This window comes from Microtus pennsylvanicus, chromosome 9, assembly GCF_037038515.1.
Source record: "Microtus pennsylvanicus isolate mMicPen1 chromosome 9, mMicPen1.hap1, whole genome shotgun sequence".
In the NCBI taxonomy this organism is placed as follows: domain Eukaryota; kingdom Metazoa; phylum Chordata; class Mammalia; order Rodentia; family Cricetidae; genus Microtus; species Microtus pennsylvanicus.
Genome location: NC_134587.1, coordinates 107,323,224 through 107,342,152, shown reverse-complemented (window position 1 = coordinate 107,342,152; position 18,929 = coordinate 107,323,224). Strand labels below are relative to the sequence as shown.

At 49.6% G+C, this 18,929-nt stretch overlaps 1 protein-coding gene across 9 annotated transcripts in view; it reads left to right on the top strand.

Annotated features, from left to right (window-relative positions):
- Nucleotides 1-2,005: 2,005 nt before the first annotated feature.
- The window catches only part of Eps15l1 (epidermal growth factor receptor pathway substrate 15 like 1), an 82,126-nt gene continuing 65,202 nt past the window's right edge, over nucleotides 2,006-18,929 (top strand). For 6 of the 9 annotated variants that reach the window (XR_012911877.1, XM_075986976.1, XM_075986975.1 and 3 more), the window contains exon 1: nucleotides 2,106-2,205. Coding sequence is in view for 7 of the 9 variants with exons in the window: in XM_075986976.1 (XP_075843091.1) it covers nucleotides 2,173-2,205 (33 nt within the window). In the remaining 2 variants the exon portion in view is untranslated. Of the gene's footprint in view, nucleotides 2,206-18,929 lie in introns of all 9 variants that reach the window. The other 3 variants (XM_075986971.1, XM_075986972.1, XM_075986974.1) reach the window with 3 other exon arrangements.

Below are 18,929 nucleotides of genomic sequence, written 5' to 3'. Positions count from 1 at the left end.
GATGTTGAACATTTCCTTAAATGTCTTTCAGCCATTCTAGTTTCCTCTGTTGAGAGTTCTCAACCTCTGAGTCATCCCTCCAGCCCTGTACTCCATTTTTTAAAATTGGATTATGTGATCTTTTGGTGTCAAATATCTTGAGTTCTTTGTATATTTTGGAGATCAGACCTCTGTCTGATGTGGGATTAGTGAAGATCTTTTCCCATTCTGTAGGCTGTTGTTTTGTCTTGTTGACCGTGTCCTTTGCTTTACAGAAGCTTTTCAGTTTCAGGAGGTCCCATTTATTAATTGTTTCTCTCAATGTCTGTGCTGCTGGGGTTCTATTTAGGAAGTGGTTCCCTGTGCCAATGTGTTCAGGTGTACTTCCCACTTTCTCTTCTATAAGGTTCAGTGTGGCTGACTTTATGTTGAGGTCTTTGATCCATTTGGACTTGAGTTTTGTGCATGGTGATAGACATGGGTCTATTTCCATTCTTCTGCATGTTGAAATCCAATTATGCCAGCACCACTTGTTTTTTGTTTTTTTTAAATATTTATTTATTTATTATGTATACAATATTCTGTCTGCGTGTATGGCTGCAGGCCAGAAGAGGGCACCAGACCTCATTCCAGATGGTTGTGAGCCACCATGTGGTTGCCGGGAATTGAACTCAGGACCTTTGGAAGAGCAGGCAATGCTCTTAACCACTGAGCCATCTCTCCAGCCCCCCAGCACCACTTGTTAAATATGCTTTCTTTTTTCCATTTGATATTTTTTGCTTCCTTGTCAAAAGTCAGGTGTTTGAAGATGTGTGGATTAATATCCGGGTCTTCTCTTCGGTTCCATTGGTCCTCCTGTCTGTTCTTCTGCCAGTACCAGGCTGTTTTCAGTACTGTAGCTCTGTAGTAGAGTTTGAAGTCAGGGTTGTAATGCCTCCAGAAGTACAAGATTGTTTTGGCTATCCTGGGTTTTTTGCTTTTACATACGAAGTTGAGTATTGTTCTTTCAAGGACTATGAATAATTTTGCTGGGATTTTGATGGGCATTGCATTGAATTTGTATATTGCTTTTGATTAAAATGTAATATTAAAAAATGCCAGGGTAGCAGAAGAGATGGTTCATTGGTTAAAGGTCCTTGTTGCTTTTCCAGAGGACCCAAGTTCGGTTCCCACTCACACGTGGAGGCTCATAGGTGCTCTTAACTCCATCTCAAGGGCATGCAACAACCTCTTCTCTCCTCGGCAGGCACTGGCGTGCATGTAGCAGACACACAGACATACATACATTAATTACAAAGGAACCAAAAACGAACCTCAAACCAAACTGTCAGGCCACACCCACATCTGCAAACAGAATCAGAGCCAAGTCTGCAAGTCTGTTTAGTAAGTTCACTGGGTTATACCGACACCGCACAGGGCCCATGCTGGACTTGGGTGTCATGGTACCTTGTCTGTTCCTGTGTTCCTGGGAAAAATTCAGTAAACCCTAAGCATTAGTAGGGGCTGCTAGAGTAGAGAGGTTAAGACGGAGCCTGAGTTTAGCCAAACTCCGAGATGCCGACCCAGACTGGGTGGCGCACAGAGGGCTAGGAACAGGAGAAGCCTAGAGCATCCCCAGCAGCGAGCCCTCCACCCACAGGGAGGCCCGCTGCCTGGTAGGGAGGCTACTGCCCTCTGGTGTCCCTGCCCCTCAGAACCTGCCTACACCACGTCCCGGGCTCGTTCCTTCCACTCCAAATAGTCTAAGCACGCGAGTCACGCCCCCAGGCCGCCCACTCCGGGCCAGCTGTGCTCCCGATGCCCCGCCCCTGGTCCCCACTAGCAGGTCTACTCTGGACGACTGCGGTGACCCAGACTATAGGCTGTAGGCTCCGCCCTCGATGGTAATCGTGCCCATCCCACTCCACTCCAGTTAGACTACGCGCCAGAGCCTGTCCATCAAGGCCCCGCCCCGAGCAGAATCGCCCCGCCCCTTCGGACAGACTACGCTCGAGGCCTCGCCCCTCTACTGCAAAACTGCTCACGTGAGGCCCTGGGTTCCCATCTGCGCAAGTGTACTCTCGTCCTCCAGCCCTCAGGCCTGTCATCGCGCTGGCCGGGCTGCGCGCGCAACGCAGCCCTCTTTCGTCCTAGTGCGCAGGCACGGCTCCGCCTCCGCCCCTTCGGCACTCGGGAGGCCGAGTCCGCACGAAGATGGCGGCGCCGCTCGTCCCCCTCTCGCAGCAGGTATGGTGCTGGGGCGCGCCTCGGGACGGTGCAGGCGGCTGGTGCGGTGGGAAGGGCGAGGCACCGCGGAAGCGCGGCTCCAGGGAACGGCGGCGGCGGCGGCGGCGGCGCGCGCCGAGGGCTCGGGCGACTCTGAAGGTGACAGGCCGGCGCGGCCCGCGGACTCTCGCGCCCGGCGACCCTCCGAGAGGCTGCGAAGAGGTGACGGGGCGCGGCCGCCGCGCGTGTCTGCTCCGTCGGGGCCCGGCCAGGCTGGCAGGGGCCTGTGAACCGCGTCGCGCTTCGTCTCCGCGGAGGTGGGCGAGGGCGGTGGGCCCAGTCTGCAGTCTTTGTCTCCCGCGGGGTCGGGCGTCGGGGCGGATGGCGTCCCTGCGTGCAGCCGCGCGGGATTCCGGGACGCGCCGCAGCGCCTCCGGCCGCCCAGCCCTCCTTCCCCAGGGAGCCGCTTCCGCTGCCCCTGCGCGCTGCGAAAAGCGCGGATCCCACGCCCCTACGGTGGGCGCCCGTCTGCGTTCTCAGAGTCGCCCTGTTCTTTCTTTCTTTTTTTTTTTTTTAAAGAGCATCAGACGCCACAGGGATGTCCAGAAAAGCCACGAGAAAGCCCCTGTGCTTCTAGCAGAGTCATTCATTCATTCTTCAGCCTCTCTAACGTGCGTGGGGTCAGGTGCTGGGAGCGCAGCAGTCTCTCACTGACAAGGTCGCTGGTCAACTGGAGGTGACACCCATAAAAATTAGAAAGTACTCCTGTCCTGCTAATTTACCAAATTACCCGTTTGTCCCCACAGCATATTACAAGCCCTTTGCTAGAATCATCTTGCATGGAGTCATGGTTACCAGTGAGGAAACACCTTATGTTTAGATCTTGACCCTAGCTCTTCCTCTTCCTGAGTGTCCTTGAAGCAAGCTTCTTGGCCTCAGCACACATCAATTACCTATTTGAGCTTTAAAATGCGTTAGGGCAAGGTGAAGAACTATGCCTAATTTGAAGCTCTTTTGTTCCCATCGCTAAATTTGGGTGTTTGGGACTAGAAACCACTGCAGGTATGAATGCCAAAGTCGGTAGGAACTGATAGGCAGGTTGGTGTGCCGGCTCAGCTGGGCTGCCCGAGAAAGAAATGCAGGGTTGTAAGCCCTACAGGCAAGCAGTAGCCGCTCAGCAGCCCTGACAATTAAGTGTGGCGACCAGGGGTTATTAATTAACGCGTTTTTACAGCACCAGTGAATGTGTTCTGTAAATGGTTAAGGACCAGGCAGATGTGAGATATGTGTTAATATGGAGCCTGGCTTCCAGTTTCCAGTTCCTGGTCTCACTCCATCCTCCTGCTCTAGGCTTCCAAGTTGGGACTGCAGGTGATGTGGCCTGGACATGAGGTATCATTGTTAGTAGGCTTGGAAGGGATGTCTCCGCTAAGCCCATTGAAGGAGTGAGTGCTCTTGGCTGTGCTTTCTTGATAAAAGTGTATGTGTGCACTCCTGTTTGCAGAGACCGGAAGACAACCTTGGGTGTCCACCTCTTTTGTGACAAGTTCTCACTGGCCTGGAGTTCATCAATTATGGCATTCTGTCCAGCTAGCAAGTTCTCTACCTCCCCAGCACTTATAAGTACATGTCACCATGTGGTATTTGTGTGAACTCTGGGGAGAGGGCATGAATCAGGGCAAGCATGTTACCAACCGAACTGTCTCTAGCTCAGGCACTACCTCTGGCTTTTGGAAGAAGGTCTTTTTAAAGTTTCTGATTTCGACATTGGCCATAATTTGGATTTTTTTTTTTTTTAAATTTGGGCCATGGTAGTAGCTGGTGGTTATTGAGTGCATGGGAGTTGGGTACATGCTGCCAATTTTTCCAAAACACCAGAATATTAAGGAGGAGGTTCCTGGCTAAGTGTGGTGTTGACTCTCAGCTAGTGCTCCAGAGACCCTGCTTCTGATTTACTGATAAAGTAGCTGCAGCGTAGAATGGTGTTTTGTCACAGCTATGTGACCCACGTGAAAACATGAGTCAGCTCACGAGATTCACCTTAGAACCTTGTGGAATAGAATCCTGATTCTCTTTTTCCCTGTGAGCACCAGATTCTGACTTGCCTGCCACATGCTCTGTGGCACCACATTGTGGCCAGTTTTCTGCTCCTTGAATATTCCAGCTGTCATGGTGTCCCTGAGGGCTGTTCCTCCTTCCTGAAGTACTCTAACCTTTTCCCCTTTTTGTGATTTGGCTCCTGGTTCCTTCCCTTCCTTCAGTGGCAGCTCAGATGTCATCCTTCCCAGAGGCCTTTACTAGTCACGGCACATGTCCATGTGTGCCTCACACGACCCCACAGTCTTCTTTTTAGTCCTCAGAGTTGCTTGTTTGTCTGCTGTGTCTGTGTCAGACCTGTCACCAGTGGGAGGACAGGCTACTTGCTCAGCGGTCCAGCATTCAGGAAGTGTCGTCCAAGTGGGTAGTAGTCCCCACATGGCCTTTCTTCCCTGAGTGGGATGAGCTGTGGGTGGGAACAGGAGCTGAACCAGCAGTGGAGATGCTAGCTTGCTGTGGCTCACAAGTTCAGGTTATACCTTCTAAACTGCTTCCCGTCCATGCTTGTATTTTTGTGTTGATTATTTTAATATTATTTTTGTATTTATTTAGTTTATTGTTGTGTGTGTATGTATGTAGGAGTGTGTGCCATGGTGCATGTGGTGGACAGAAGGCAGCTTTCTGTGTTGATTCTCCATGTGAGTCCAGAGTCTTGCTGGTTGCTCAGGCTGGCCCCAAACTTGTGCTGACTCTCCTGCCTCAGCCTCGAGGACTGTGATCACAGATAATACTTGACTGCACCCTATCCCCTTATTAGCAGAAGGCCTGGTTCACAACTCCCTTGCCTGCTCCTATAGGGGCAGTGTGCTGAGGGCTGAGTGCAGGGTTTCATGCACACTAGACAATTACTTACTGAGCAGTCCTTACATTTATGTGTGTGGAGGTCAGAATACAACTTAGGAGTTGGTCCTCTACTTCCATCATATGGGTCCTAAACATTAAACAGGTCGTCAGGCTTGGTGACAACCATCCTTACTTAATGAACTAACTATCTCTCTGACACTAAGTTGCCCAAACTGGCCTTGAACTCTTGGCAGTTCTCCTGCCTCGCCATCCTAAGTACTAGGATTACAGTATGAGCCACCTGCTCAGCTTCTATACCTTTCCCTGCCTTGTTTTATTTGCTTATATGTATTTGGGTGTGTGTGTGGGGGGGGGAGGGTGCGTTCCTGAGTTAATTATACCACATTTGTGCAGGTGCTCATGGAGGCAAGAGGGTGTCGGCTTCACTAGAACCGGAGTTACATGTGGGTGCTGGGAACTGAACCTAGGTCCTCAGTAAGAGCAGTAAGTCCTCTTAAAGGCTGAACCACCCATCTTTCTAGCCCACTGTGCCTGCCCTTGAAGCTCAGACCCAGGTGTAAGACAAGGTCCTTAGAGCCAAGCCTCGGAGCTCACATAGGATCCCAGGGAAATCAAGGGGAGGATTCTGGGATACCATTTGGATGGTTGAGGTGTTCTGAACAGAAGACTTCGGTGTGGTTGAGCTTCCAGCCATAGGACCAGTGGAAGTCCACTGCTCTTCTTTCTCCACCAGCCCCAGAGGACATTTCCTGTTATTCTCTGTCTTCCTTCCCAACACCACCCTGGCCATCGGGATGTACAGTTCTGCCTCTACTTCCCAGCAGATTGCACATGAGTGCCAGTAAACCCAGCCTCCACTTTGCTCTCCCTAACCCAGGAACCCTTGCTCTTTCAGAGGTGCTGGGGCAGAGCCTGAGGCCTTTGTCTACTCAGCTTCCTCCTCTCTGGTCAGGGGCTTTTGCCATCTCCCACCTCTCTGTCTACCTTCTTTTTCTCTGCCTTCTGGTCCCAGCCTCCATGCCCAGCCCTCTAAATCTGCCATCAGCAGATGCTCCTGACACACTCCGCCACCGCTTTGGGGCCTGCTGGACTCTGGAATAGGCCACTTCCTGAGCCTTGCAGTTCTCTGGGGCATCAGTCTCATTTCCCTCTTTTCTTCCTAACACTACTGTGGGATCTCTAGCCACTCTCTTGCTCCAGAACCTTCCATTACTCTCATTCTCTTAGCAGAGGGATAGGGAGTAGCTCTGGTAAAGTGCTTGGCCCTTCAAAGTGAGTCTGGACTGGTGAGCCAGCACCCCAGTCCCACTCTGCTCCGCTCTGGCCCACTTGGCCTTGTTGACTACTCACATTGTTCTGACCCTTGTCTTCCACTCACCAGCAGGCTCTGTTGTTGCTGGTGCTGTAGTGGCGCAGAGAGACTTCTGACTTCCCTTTTGCCCTGCTGGGCCTCAGATTTCATCCTGCCCGCTCCTTCTGTGGGTCTGCTGTTCATAGTCCTCACCCTCATACTGAAGGTACTGCAGACTGGAGGAAAGCACCTGCTTTCACGTCTTACTTCTAGAGGATTTGGGGACACTTTATTGAACCAAGTACTGTTGTTGTAGGTTTTGATTGTTTCCAGGGCTGTGGATGAAACCCAGGCCCTTGCACTTTACTGGCAAGCTATCCCCCAGCCCGTCTAGAAAGACTGTTTATCGCATGGGAAAAAGCTGAGACCGCAGTAGTCAGGTGACTTGTGAGGTCCCATACCTGTGGGTGTCACATTGGAGTTGACCCACAGCTGCTTACTGAGGAGGCCCCACCACCATCCCATTCTTCTATACAGCCTGCTGGTCACCTTGTTCAGAGCTCTGAGCCAGGCTAGTGTGTCTAGAATGAACATTGAGGGCCTGGGGACCCTCATTTGTCCCCTTGTGCCTGTGTTATCTTTCTGAAAGGCTGGTGACTGTTCAGTATGCCTTGATGGACAAAGAGCAGGGGTCTGGGGCAGATTTGGCCCTGGAAAAACTGTACTCCCCTGGCTGCTTTGTTGACCTCTGTTGCCTGCTTTTTGCTGACTCCTGAGGCCCTCCCAAGCAAGATCACATGCTTCCTTCCTCAGCGCCTCCCCCCCCCCATTCCCATGCCCATCTTTGAGCCTGGGTTAGCTGCTTTTAGGAGCCAAGTGCCTGTCTTTGCCTGAGATGCTCTGGGGAGCTGAGCATCACTTTCTGATGAGACCTCTAGACTGTGTTACCAGCTATGATGCACAGCTGCATGTTAGTCTCCTCAGCTTGGCTTCCCTGGAGCAGCCAGTGTCCCTCTAGAACGCCATTCTATGCAGTGGGTCTAGGCAGGCAGCCTGTCAGCCAGCATTAGGTAGGCAAAGGCAGGATTTCTGTGAATTGAAGGACAACCTGGATTGTGTGGTTCCAGGTCAGGCAGGACTATGTAGTTTAAACCTGACTAAACAAAGCCAATACACATTGAGAGAGAAGAGGGGAGCGGCTGTATCGTGGGTTGCTGGGTTAATCATCTGGGTCACTCTGGTCATTGTTGTGGTTGTTTACTGTGTAGAGGGGTAAAGTGAGTTGGAGCCATCTGGTCCCTGGTTGGGGTTGTGCCTGGCACTTTTACCTGGCCGGGCTCTCTGACCAACTTTTTTTATTGTGCTGTAGTTTCCTGGAAGGATTGTTTCCAGGTATCAGACACAGATGTCACTGGCTGCCTGCAGTAACTGCTCCTCAGAGCATCTGCTTGTTATATCCTTGTACTTTTTTTTTTAAACATTTACATAGTTGTGTGTGTTTGTGTGGACATGAGTGTGCCACTACTGTGTGTGTGGTCAGAGGACAAGTGGCCCCAGGCTTGGCTTTACCTGCTGAACCATCCATCTGGTGGTCTTCAATGTGTTGCGTACATTGTGTACATTTTGGGGGAGAGGGTTAAGACAGGTTTATCACCTGGTCTCATCTAGAACTTGCCTTGCCATCCTCTCTCCTCACCTCCTGAGTGCTGGCATGACTGATGGCACCTGCCTTCCATGTTCTTGGACTGTGGGTAACTTAGGGACAGAAGGAGGAAGGTGTTTGGTAAATAGGACATGGTGTGTCCGGACTGCAGATGAGTCTGGGACAAAAGGCTGACAGGAGGCTGCTTGTCTAGAGCTGGCCTGAGGCCAAGGGTTGCAGTGGAGTGACACCTACCCACTGTCCTCAGGCAGGGTCACAGCTTGCTGATGGGCAGGGTGGTGGCTCCAGTGGTCTAGGGCATGATGGATTCCACTCCCCATGGAGTTTGAGCCATTAGCTGTTGTGGCTGATACACAGTCTGTCACGCTTAGTTTGGTGTAAGATTGCTAGGGTCTGAATCAGCATCAGTGCCTCATGTATTCTATAGGCAAGTGCTTTTCCTCTGATTTCCATCCCAGAAACATCGATGCTACACATTTGACTCCTGCTACTTGCTGCATGGAAGATCTCTCACCTTCTGTTTCTAGCCAGGCCTGCATCTTACTGACTGGAAGCTGGAAGAGGCATAAGAAGCCCTGCTTGAGAAGGGCTGCTGCTCATCAGCATGTGGGGGAGAGCATCCCAGGGTTCCCATCTCCTAGCACTGCCTGCCTCGTTGGCTGCCCAGGGGCCTTTGCACCTGCAGTGGCCTATCTGGATCCCCGCCCCCTTCTTTCTGTTCACCTGCTCTTTCTGCCTCAGCTGGGCTGTCTCCTCAGGGAGCCTTTTCTCACAGATGACTGTCTGGTGTGATGGACACCCTGTGCTTTGCCTCATGCCTGCTTGTGATTTCTGTATTCTTGCATTCTCTCTGTCTCATTTAAAAAAAAACAAACAAAAACATCTTTTGAGACAGGCTGTCATGGAGCCCAGGCTGGCCTGGAACTTTCTGTGGAGAGCAGGATGGCCTTGCAGTCTGGTTTCCCTTCCCCTGCCTCCCAAGTGTAGGGATGACAGGCATGCACCACCATGACCATAGTATGTAGTGTTGAGGGTGTACGCTACAGCCTTATGCATGTTAAGATAGTGCTCTAGCAACTGAACTATATAGCCCTGGGATTTAAAAAAAAATATTTTGAGGCAGCCCCCCCCCCCCCCCCCCCCAGTGTAGCTCAGGCTGGCCTCAAAGTTTCATCTCCATGTTTCAGTCTCCTGAGTAGCTGGGTGGTCACAGCAACACATGATATATATGTTGCCTCTCCTGCCAGTGCTTTTTATTCATCCTGTATCCCAGGGCCTTGATATTAACTGCCAGGCTGTTAGGGAATGTGAGAAATACTGGGTGGGGCTGTGTTGGGGCCAGCACTGCCACAGGGAATGCTGGATGTGCAGTGGCAGAGGAGCTGGTCAGAGGGCTTCAGGAAGAGCAGTGGGGTGGCTCGTGGAAGGGATGTAGTCAAGAGAAGCAGTAGCTGTGGGGACCTGTGAGATGACTCATTGGGTAGAGACACTTGCCACCAAGCCTGATGATTTGAGTTCAGTTCTGGAAGCCACATGGTAGAAGGAGAGACCCAACTCCTACAAGTTGTTTTCTGACTTCCACAAGTGCTGTGCTCATGCTCATCCCCTCATTCAACAGATGAATGAAAGAAGTAGCCATCACCTATGCAGACCAGAGCCTGAGGCTAGCCCTCGGTGCTCCAGGGCAGCCACGGGACACCTCTTACCTCTGCTTTACAAACTCTTTGGAGGATGGAGAGGGCCTCATCACAGGAAATTAGCCTACCCTTTCCCCTGCCCCCAGACCTTATTTTTCTGGTGCTGGAAATGGAAGCCACTGAGTCACCCATGTTAGAACGTTTATCTTTGCTGGAAAATGTAAAATTGAAAAGCATGCTCTTTTTGGATTAAGAGAAGCCAGTTTTCAGGCTGGCGTGTGGCTGCAATTTTATGCAACATTATTGCCCCCATTGGGCTGGATGAACCCTCAGGTCCCCTCCCTATCTCTCTTGGAGTCCTAGATGCAGCTGAACCTGGTGGGGTCTGGAAGGCATTTGCCTCTAAGTTTGGTTCTTAGGAAGGATCTCTAAGGCTGTCCCTATCACTCCTGGGAGCTTTGGAACCTTGTGGGTGGGGCTGGGAGTCTGGGCCGGCTGGGTCTGCTGAGTGCCCTGTACCTTGGATTGGTATCCTCTCTCAGGCCGGATTCTTTCACTTGAGGGCTCATAGCTTAGTGGCAGGTGTGTGCCTGGTGTTGCTATGGGGCTAAGGGAGGCAGAGAACAGCCAGTCACATCACTCAGCATAGCAATAATTTGTGACACTGCCTGGATGTGTGGTGACCTCAGCTGGCAGGAAAGGAAGGAGAGAATACTGCTGTGAGTGTGACTGAGGGGTGGTGGTGGATGTGTCGCTGTGAGCTTGTGGGTGAGTGCATTAGCTTGCATGGTCTTAGGGTTTTCTGTCATTGCGATGGCATTCCGTAGAGACTGGACCTGAGACTGGAAACTTTTCTCCTCTAGTCTTTCCTCGGCCTGGTCTGCAGTGGTGTGTCTTTGCCTTGGAATGGTGAGGCCTCTGAGTAGAGGAGAGGCTTTGTGCTGGCAAGTGGGCCAGGCAGAGGGGATACTGGGTTTCACTCTTTCTTATCTAGATACACTTTGATCCTGGTCCTCTCACCCAGCCAGTGCACTCCTGTGCCTGTGTCAACTGATGGGCCTTAGCTCAAGATGTTGGAGCTCAGGGCCTACTGTCTAAGGACTCAGCTAGTAGCTGGCCAGTGACCAGGGTTATTGATGTCACCAGTGGTTGTCCAGAGTGGGAAGGTGCAAAGCTCAGGGTGGGATCGAGGAGTCCCGGCGGATTGGAAGCACCCCAGGAGGAGGTCAGATGCATTCAAACTCAAGTCCTAGGACCTGAGTTCAGGTAGGGGACAGCGGACCAGGCGGGGGAGTCAAGCTGGAAGATGTAAGGTAACAGCCCTAGGGCCATGGAGGAAAGGAGTCTCTTAAGGCCAGGGTGTCCTTGAGAGAGAATGCTGTGCAGAGTGGGCTACTCCGGAAGTCTACTGAGCTAAGGTGCCATTTGGGGTGACTATCTCCAGGCTTTCCAGGGTGCTGTTCAAGCACAGGCAGAGTGGGAGAGGATGGTCTCTGAGCTGGGTGGTGGGCTGTGTCTGAAGTCTCGGCTTCTGAGTAGTTTTACTTGGTATGTGTTGACTGTCCCCTAGACAGACTCTGAGAAGACTCTGAGCAGAGTCTTCCTTTCTACTGCCCCAGCTTTAATGGCATCCTGCTCACAATCACATTTGCACCTCAGCTTCTGCCAGGATGACAGCCACTCCCCTAGCCTTGCATTTCCTTCTGCACACTAAGTCTGAGAGGTCAGTGTGAGGGTGCAGCCCTCCTGGCCCTCGGGTCTGTAGCCTTGTTACTCAGCGGGTGCTCTTCTGCTGGGATGACTCCTACACCAGCCCCCAGTCCTGTCTCCTTACATCATCGCTGTCGTTGGATGATTGCTGACATGGCCCTCCCTGCTGCTGGGGTGACAGGTCTCAAGACACTTGGCTTCTGTCGTCCTCTCCTGCAGAGCCCTGGATCTGCTGGATCCTTGCACCAGCCTTGAAGCCCCTCATTGTGTCACACCGTCCCTGTCTGTTATTCTGGGTTCTCTTTGCTCAGAGCACTGTCATGTTGATGGAATAAGCAAGCAGGGGAGGAGTAATGGAGCCAGAGGCCTACCTCTTACCTCTCTTTGGGGAAATCGTTTGTAGAGGGTTGGAGAAACCTGAGTGGAAGCAGGGTAGATAGGATGAGCGAGTGAATCAGTACAGCCGAGGACCACAAGACCTTGGTGGTGGGATGTGGAGACTGAGATACAGAGAGGAGGCCTACTGTCCCAGGGTTGCCCAGTGAACCAGGGCTCGCCTAGGAGGGGAATCCACATCTGTTGAATAGTGCAGTTGACCCCTGCACAGAGCTGTTTACTTTAGCTCAGGCTTGCCTGGAACTTAGAGCCAGCTTCCTGCTTTAGCCTTCGAAGTGCTAGGGTGACAGGTGTGGGCCACCATGTCAGACTGGGACTTCTTGCCTTAGTGAGGTCAGTTAGGGTAGGTGGAAGAGCTGGCAGAGCCAGGTATGCTGTCTGAAGGTGGGCTTATCTCAGAAAACTGCTGCTCCTGACCTAGGGTCATTTCTTGTAGTGGAGGCTGGGATCCAAGGTCACCTGGTAGCTATTGATGCTCTCTACTCTTGAATCTGAGCTCTGGCAATGTGGATGGAACAGGTGAGACCTTAAGATTTTCCTACTCTGTTCCATGTGATCTTAACCACTGAGCCATCCATCTCTCCAGCCCCATTTGAATTCGGGAAGTTTCCTTCCTTCCTTCCTTCCTTCCTTCCTTCCTTCCTTCCTTCCTTCCCTTCTTTTTTGAGACAGGGCCTTTCTCTCTCTGTTTTCTTTCTTTCTTTCTTTCTTTCTTTCTTTCTTTCTTTCTTTCTTTCTTTCTTTCCTTCTTTTTTGAGACAGGGCCTTTCTCTCTGTGTGTAGCCCTGGCTGTATTGGAACTCGCTCTGTAGATCAGTCTGACCACTAACTCAGAGATCCTCCTGCCTCTGCCTCCTGAGTGCTGGGGTTAAAGGTGTGCACCACCACGACCCAGCATAAGAATTCATTTTTATTTGTTGCTCCAGTGCAGTGGATGGAACCTAGGACACTGCATGCACAGTAAGTGCCTGGGATGGGCCTGGCCTGAATGTGTAACCAGGTCTTACGTGTATGCAGCAGGCGCTCTGGCTTCTAAACTGTCACCTAGCCCTGGATTCTAAAGATTTGTCTCCTGTGCTTTCTCCTCAGTGTTTTGTATTTTTACATTTTACATTGAAGTCTGTGCTCATTTTTTTTTTTTTAGTTTTTACCTGTATCTTTTATGTGTCAATCACTAATGTGACCAGCAGCTGTGGTCCACTTTGTTCTGTGTTTTGCTTCCTCTAGCACTGTGCTGAAAACTACCCTTCTGGCCACCAGGCCACCTCCTTCCCTCATAGTCTTCAGATGAGGCCCCTGGTGTGACTTTTACTTCTTAAAAAGAAATTATCACACTTATTTATGTTGGGGGACACTGTAGTATGTATGTAGAGGTCAGAGGACAACTTACAGGAGTAGGGGTCAGACTCAGGTTGTCAGGCTTAGTGGCAATTGGCTTTACCCACTGAGCCATCTCACCCTGCTGTGCTTTTCATTAGATTCCATTGGAACAGGGCTAGGGTCTGACCCAGTAGTGGAGCTAGTGTGTGCCAAACTCAAGGTTCCACCCCTGGCATTGCAAACATGGGTATCGTGCAGGGCAGTGTGGTGCTGCAGTCCCAGTGCTCTGGAGGCTGAAGCAGAATGACTGCTGGAAATTGAGGTCCGTCTGGGCTACATAGTGACATCCTGTCTCCAGATGCCATAATAATAATGAGCAGACAGGTCTATCTAGGCTCTGCTCTGCCCTACATGGTGCACTGTCTTCTGCCCCATTATGACATGGCTGCAGAAAGCCTTGTGATCAGGCGCATTAGCCTTGCTTCCTCTTCCTCCTCTTCTGGCTTGTTTATTTTTATTTTTGTGTGTGTTGGTTCCTGCATGAATTTATTCGAAATGTATATTCAGGTGCCTGTGGAGGCCAGAGGAGGTGTCAGTTCCCTGGAACTAAAATTAAAGATGGTCGTGAGCTGCCTGACCCAGGTCTCTGTAAGATCAGTATGTGCTCTTATGCACTAAGCTGTATCTTTAGCACCCTTCACCATTCATTCTTTTAAAAAGGGAGGGAGGCTAACAAGATGACTTAGTAGGTAAAGGCACTTGCTGCCAAGCCTGACAGCCGTGAGCTCAATCCCAGGACCCACAAAGTGGGAGAAGAACGAGTCCTTTAACCTCCACTTACAAGCTGTGGCATGTTTGCATACACAGCTTTTAATTGAAATAGAATTACACATGAACACACATTTTTTTTTAAAAAAAAGTTTAAATATAAATTAAAACTTTAAGGTTGATGAGATGGTTCGGCTGCTAAAGGTGCTTGCTGCCAAACCTGATAATATGAATTTGATCACTGGGACCTACATGGTGATGAGAGTCGACTCTCACAAAGTTGTTCTCTGACCTCTGTGTACACTGGCATATACACATGCATAGGCATATATTTTAGTTCTGCTTTTGTGTATCAATCTGAGAATGATCCCGCAGTTAGCAGAAGTTTGGCTGGAGTTTGGAGGAGTTGCTTACACCTGCACATCTGGGGTGCATAGGTGCAGCTCCTGCAGCTGCATTGTTCCACCTCCAGAGCAGGGCAAAGAATGTGTGCATGTGCTTCTGCCGGCTCTGCTCCATGACTGGTCTTGACTTTGCCAAGTAGACAGCAAGGCTAGCACTTCTGTTCTGCAATACAGGCTGTGCATTGTTTTGCTTGAAATCCCAAATGAGCAGTGCCCCAAAAGTTCTTCAGACATGGCTCCACAGGCAGGAAGTTGCACACCTGCCATTCTGGGACTAGCTTGCATGAAATATGGTAGGAAACTCACTAAGCTCTGTGTGTGTGTGTGTGTGTGTGTGTGTGTGTGTGTGTGTGTGTGTGTGTTATGGTAAAAATAAAATGCTGTGGATACCCGAGGGCGACAGTGGGCAGTGGGCCATGAGACCGTGTGCAGGTCCCCAGGCTGTGGCAGGCAGTGGGCAGTGGGTCCTGAGACCGCGGTGGTCCATGTGGCAGGGAGAAGATCAGAGAAAGGGAGGGAGGGAGGGAGGGAGGGAGGGAGGGAGGGAGGGAGGGAGGGAGAGAGAGAGAGAGAGAGAGAGAACCAGAGGGGGGGAAGAAGTGGGGAGAAGAAAGAAGGCAGAAGCTGCTTCTTCGGGAGAGAGACTGAAGAAGGACACTTAAAAGAAATCCCACACTAGCTCAGAATTGAGAAATAGACATTTATTTAGGGGTAGACTCACAAATCAGAATCCTCTTCTGGACGGAGATCAGAAACCAAATACCACAGCCGGAAAAGAGAGCAGATGGCATAAATAGTATAAGAGGCCCCACCCCAGTGGGCAGGTAACTACTGGCTATAGGATTTCCTATAGCACCTCCCCCTTTTGTTTAAATAAGAGAGTTCTAAGCCTAATACAAAATTATATACAACAAGAACAAATATGTTTAATAATTATCCCATCCTAGTTTAAGTCTTGTATAATAAATAACTTGGACAAGTCACAAGAGGAACGTAACTACAACTGTCTAGTCTTCAACCCCATCGAAGATCCGAGAAGGGAAATAATATTACTTGAGTAAACAGGAACTGCAATCAAGCAACTTCCAAAATGTCCAACAAATGACAGAGACAACTGGCTACCTGGGCAATCACCCAAAGTCTCATTTGCAATGTTGAAGCAAACAGCTTTGGCTAAGGCCTAGAATAACTGACGGACCATTTTCAGAAGCAGGACATTTTTCAAAACCATCTTACCCTGTCTTGGCAAGATTTGACAGTCCTGCTTATCCATTTCTGGATATTATGTACCTTGTTAGTGGTTGGGGCATGGGCATTTCTTTGCCCAAAGGCCAGTTTTGCCAAGAAGAAAACAAGCTCCAAGTGGAGTGTCTTCGGTGCTCAACATTCTCTTGGGAATATATCAGTGCTGCCAGGAGCAATCGTGTTTCACTTCAACAGAACCCTAAATTATTTAAATGCCATATTATACAGCTCTTTGAAGTGGTTGAAGATTACCTATCTATGCAGAATATAATCTCTGTGTATCTAAAGAACCTGATTAGTCTAACTATAAGCATAACAAACATAGATGACTATGGATCTATAATTCTTTTTTTTGTTTTTATTTTATTTTATTTTTGAGACTGGGTTTCTCTGTAGCTTTGGAGCCTGTCCTGAATCTAGCTCTTATAGACCAGGCTGGTCTCGAACTCACAGAGATCTGCCTGCCTCTGCCTTCCGAGTGCTGGGATTAAAGGCGTACACCACCACCGCCCGGCTAGATCTATACTATATAACTTAAAGACGAAGACTTCATATTAGAATATTGTACAATAAACAACTGTGCAAAAACTGAGGACAATGACCTCAAAATGTAAAACAATGTATAAGTATCTTGATCAGAGGTAGAAATGTACATTGCAATATGATAAATATATATCAATATATAAAAAATGTTTTAAGCAGAGGTAGAAGCATGTATTCAATATTCAATATAATTTAACTTTGTATCAATATACAAGAATCTATACCAATGTAATTGCCTAAAATAATAACACAAGTATTCACTCTATTACTCACTATTATTATTAGTGTGAGTAAGCTCACACTAATCTATTATCCCATCCAATTTCCTTTTTTTTCCAAAGAGATCCCTGAGCCTATAAAAATTTCCCCCCTAACCCCCAACCCTATATCAATTATAATCAACTCGTAAATGATGTCCCTAATCCTGAGGACAAACTTTGTTGGCAGAGGGGACGAGACTGAAAGAAAGAAGAGACTTCCTGCAAGCAGGAGGGAAGATCTGTCTGCCTCAGCAGAGGGGGTGGATGGGGCTTGTCTCTTAAAGGGACAGGACAGATCATTACTGTGTGTGCAAGGCTCCTGGGAACAGCTGAGTTCTGTGTTTAGACTTGAGTTCCATTCAGAAGATGGTGCTGTGTGGTATGAAAGAGCCCCGAAGCCCTGCTGACCTGGGCACCTTATAGCAGGATGTTCTGCCAGCATAATTGCTAGTGGGGGATGGCCTGCTTTTCTCAACCATTTTTTTTCTCTTCCTAATTTTTACCTTCCTCCCTCTTCCCCTCCTCTCCTTCCCTCATTTGTTGAAGTGATGAGAATAAAACCTAGGACCTTGTCCACACACATTGATGTTCTACCACTGAGCCCCAGCGTTGTCTCTTTGTTAATTTAAAAATATTTTATTATTATGGGTGGTGGGAGAGCATTGCCACAGTGTGTGTAGAGGTTAGAAGACACAGTGTATATATGGAGCCACCCCTCGCCTTCCATCTTTGTGTAGGTTCTGGGAGTGAAGCCAGTCATCAGGTGTGGTGATTAGAATACAGATGACCTCATAGACTCATATCTGAAGCTTAGTCACTAAGGAGTGGCAGTATTTGAAAGGATTGTAAAGATTAAGAGGTGTGGCCTTGTTGGAGGAAGTGTGTCAATGGGGCTCGATTTTGAGGTTTCGGAAGCCTATGCCAAGCCTAGAGTCTCTGTCTATGTCTGCAGGTCATACTGCCATGATCAGCTTCTCTTTCTGGTTGTCCCCCCTGTGAAGTTCCTCATTCCCAGGCCCTGCCTGAGCTCTGGCCTGGCCTAGAGAGAGCTGTTACTCTGGGGGTCAAACACCCATGTAGTGGAGTCTCCTTCCTGCCACATACTTGCCACATGACGGAATGCAGGCCAGCATGCCCTGGGGGTAAGGCTGGCATGATAGGACTGGCACTCACACCTCTGCAGGGCTGTGCTTTGAATCATATGGGAGTCTAGGCTGTCCCTTCTTACTGTGCCCAGCGCAACCAGGATTGGGTATGGGCTCCCCGGGGAAGCAGCAGGCTGCACCTGTTTTCAGATGACTTTGTATGCTCAGTGTCTAATCACGGCTGCTTTGGTTTTATATAGTGCATCATTGTGGAGCCTCGAAAATGCATTTTCCCAGGTCACATGCCTATGTAACTGTCCCACACCCAGCACTGCTACACATGGGCTGTCTTTGTAGCAAGTTAGAATCAAGTGAAGGCCTTCCAGCCTGGAGCTCCTGGAACTTCAGCACTCACTGCTTGCATGGGCTCGCATATTGTCTGCCCTATAGCCTTGCCTTATAGGAGGATTGAATGAGTAGCTCAAGACCAGGCATGGTGGCATGCATATACTGCCAGTAGTCCCAGCCTTAGGAAGCAGAGGCAGGAGATTGCTGAGGGTTTGAGGTCCGCCTGAGATAAATCGTGAGTGCAAGATATGCCAAGAATATGTACCAAGACCCTGCCTGAAAATGAAATGAGATGGAAGTGTTGGATGTGAGACATTGAGTGAACAGTGTCCTCCATCAGGAGGGGTAAGATGGTCTCGGATATCCCAGGGTTCCCTCAAACTCCACACCAACCTGAGATTGCCCTGAACTCCTGACCTTCCTGCCTCCACTTACTTGGGGGAGTTTGGGGATGGCAGACATGTGCTGTCATGCTCCACTATGATCTGTTTATTAGGAGAGTGGATTATACATTTTCCTAGAAGTCTTAAATTTTTTATTATTTATAAATTCTGCCACCTACTAAGGGCTTTAGAGCTTCTAGACCCTCCAGTTTAGGAGCTGGGAGCATAGTTCAGGTAGAGGTAGACTAGGATCAGTCCTGAGTACTGAACACACACACACACACACATACACGCACACACACACACACACACACGATAAACCCTCCTCAAAGAGTCACAATCTTTAAAAAAAAAAGTGTGGGTGTGAGGAGTGGAGCTCTTGGCAGGATCCTGTCAGGATTAGGGTTGCTGTGATGTGATTGCTAAAGCACCCCCTCCTCAGAGTTGCTGCCATGTTCCATATTCTCTAATGCACATGAATTGTGGTGTTGCAAAGCTGCTTCAGTAGCAGTGTGTAAAGCTGTACCATGTCCTCTCCCTGCCATCTCATCCAGCTGGAGGAGAAGCTGAGGGACCTCGTGGATGGGATGCTATGTTGGCTATGTTGTAATGGACAGTTATGATGTCCTGGCTGTGTAGTGGGCCTGCCCCTGCAGCTTCTTGCCCTCAAAGCCTTGTCATCTGGCTGGTTCCTCTCTGTCTGTGCCTCTCCCATTGGGGTCAGACTTGTGAGCATAGCTTGTGTGGCAGCTGTGGGTCAAGAGGCCTCTGTCCTAGCTTGGGAGCTCACT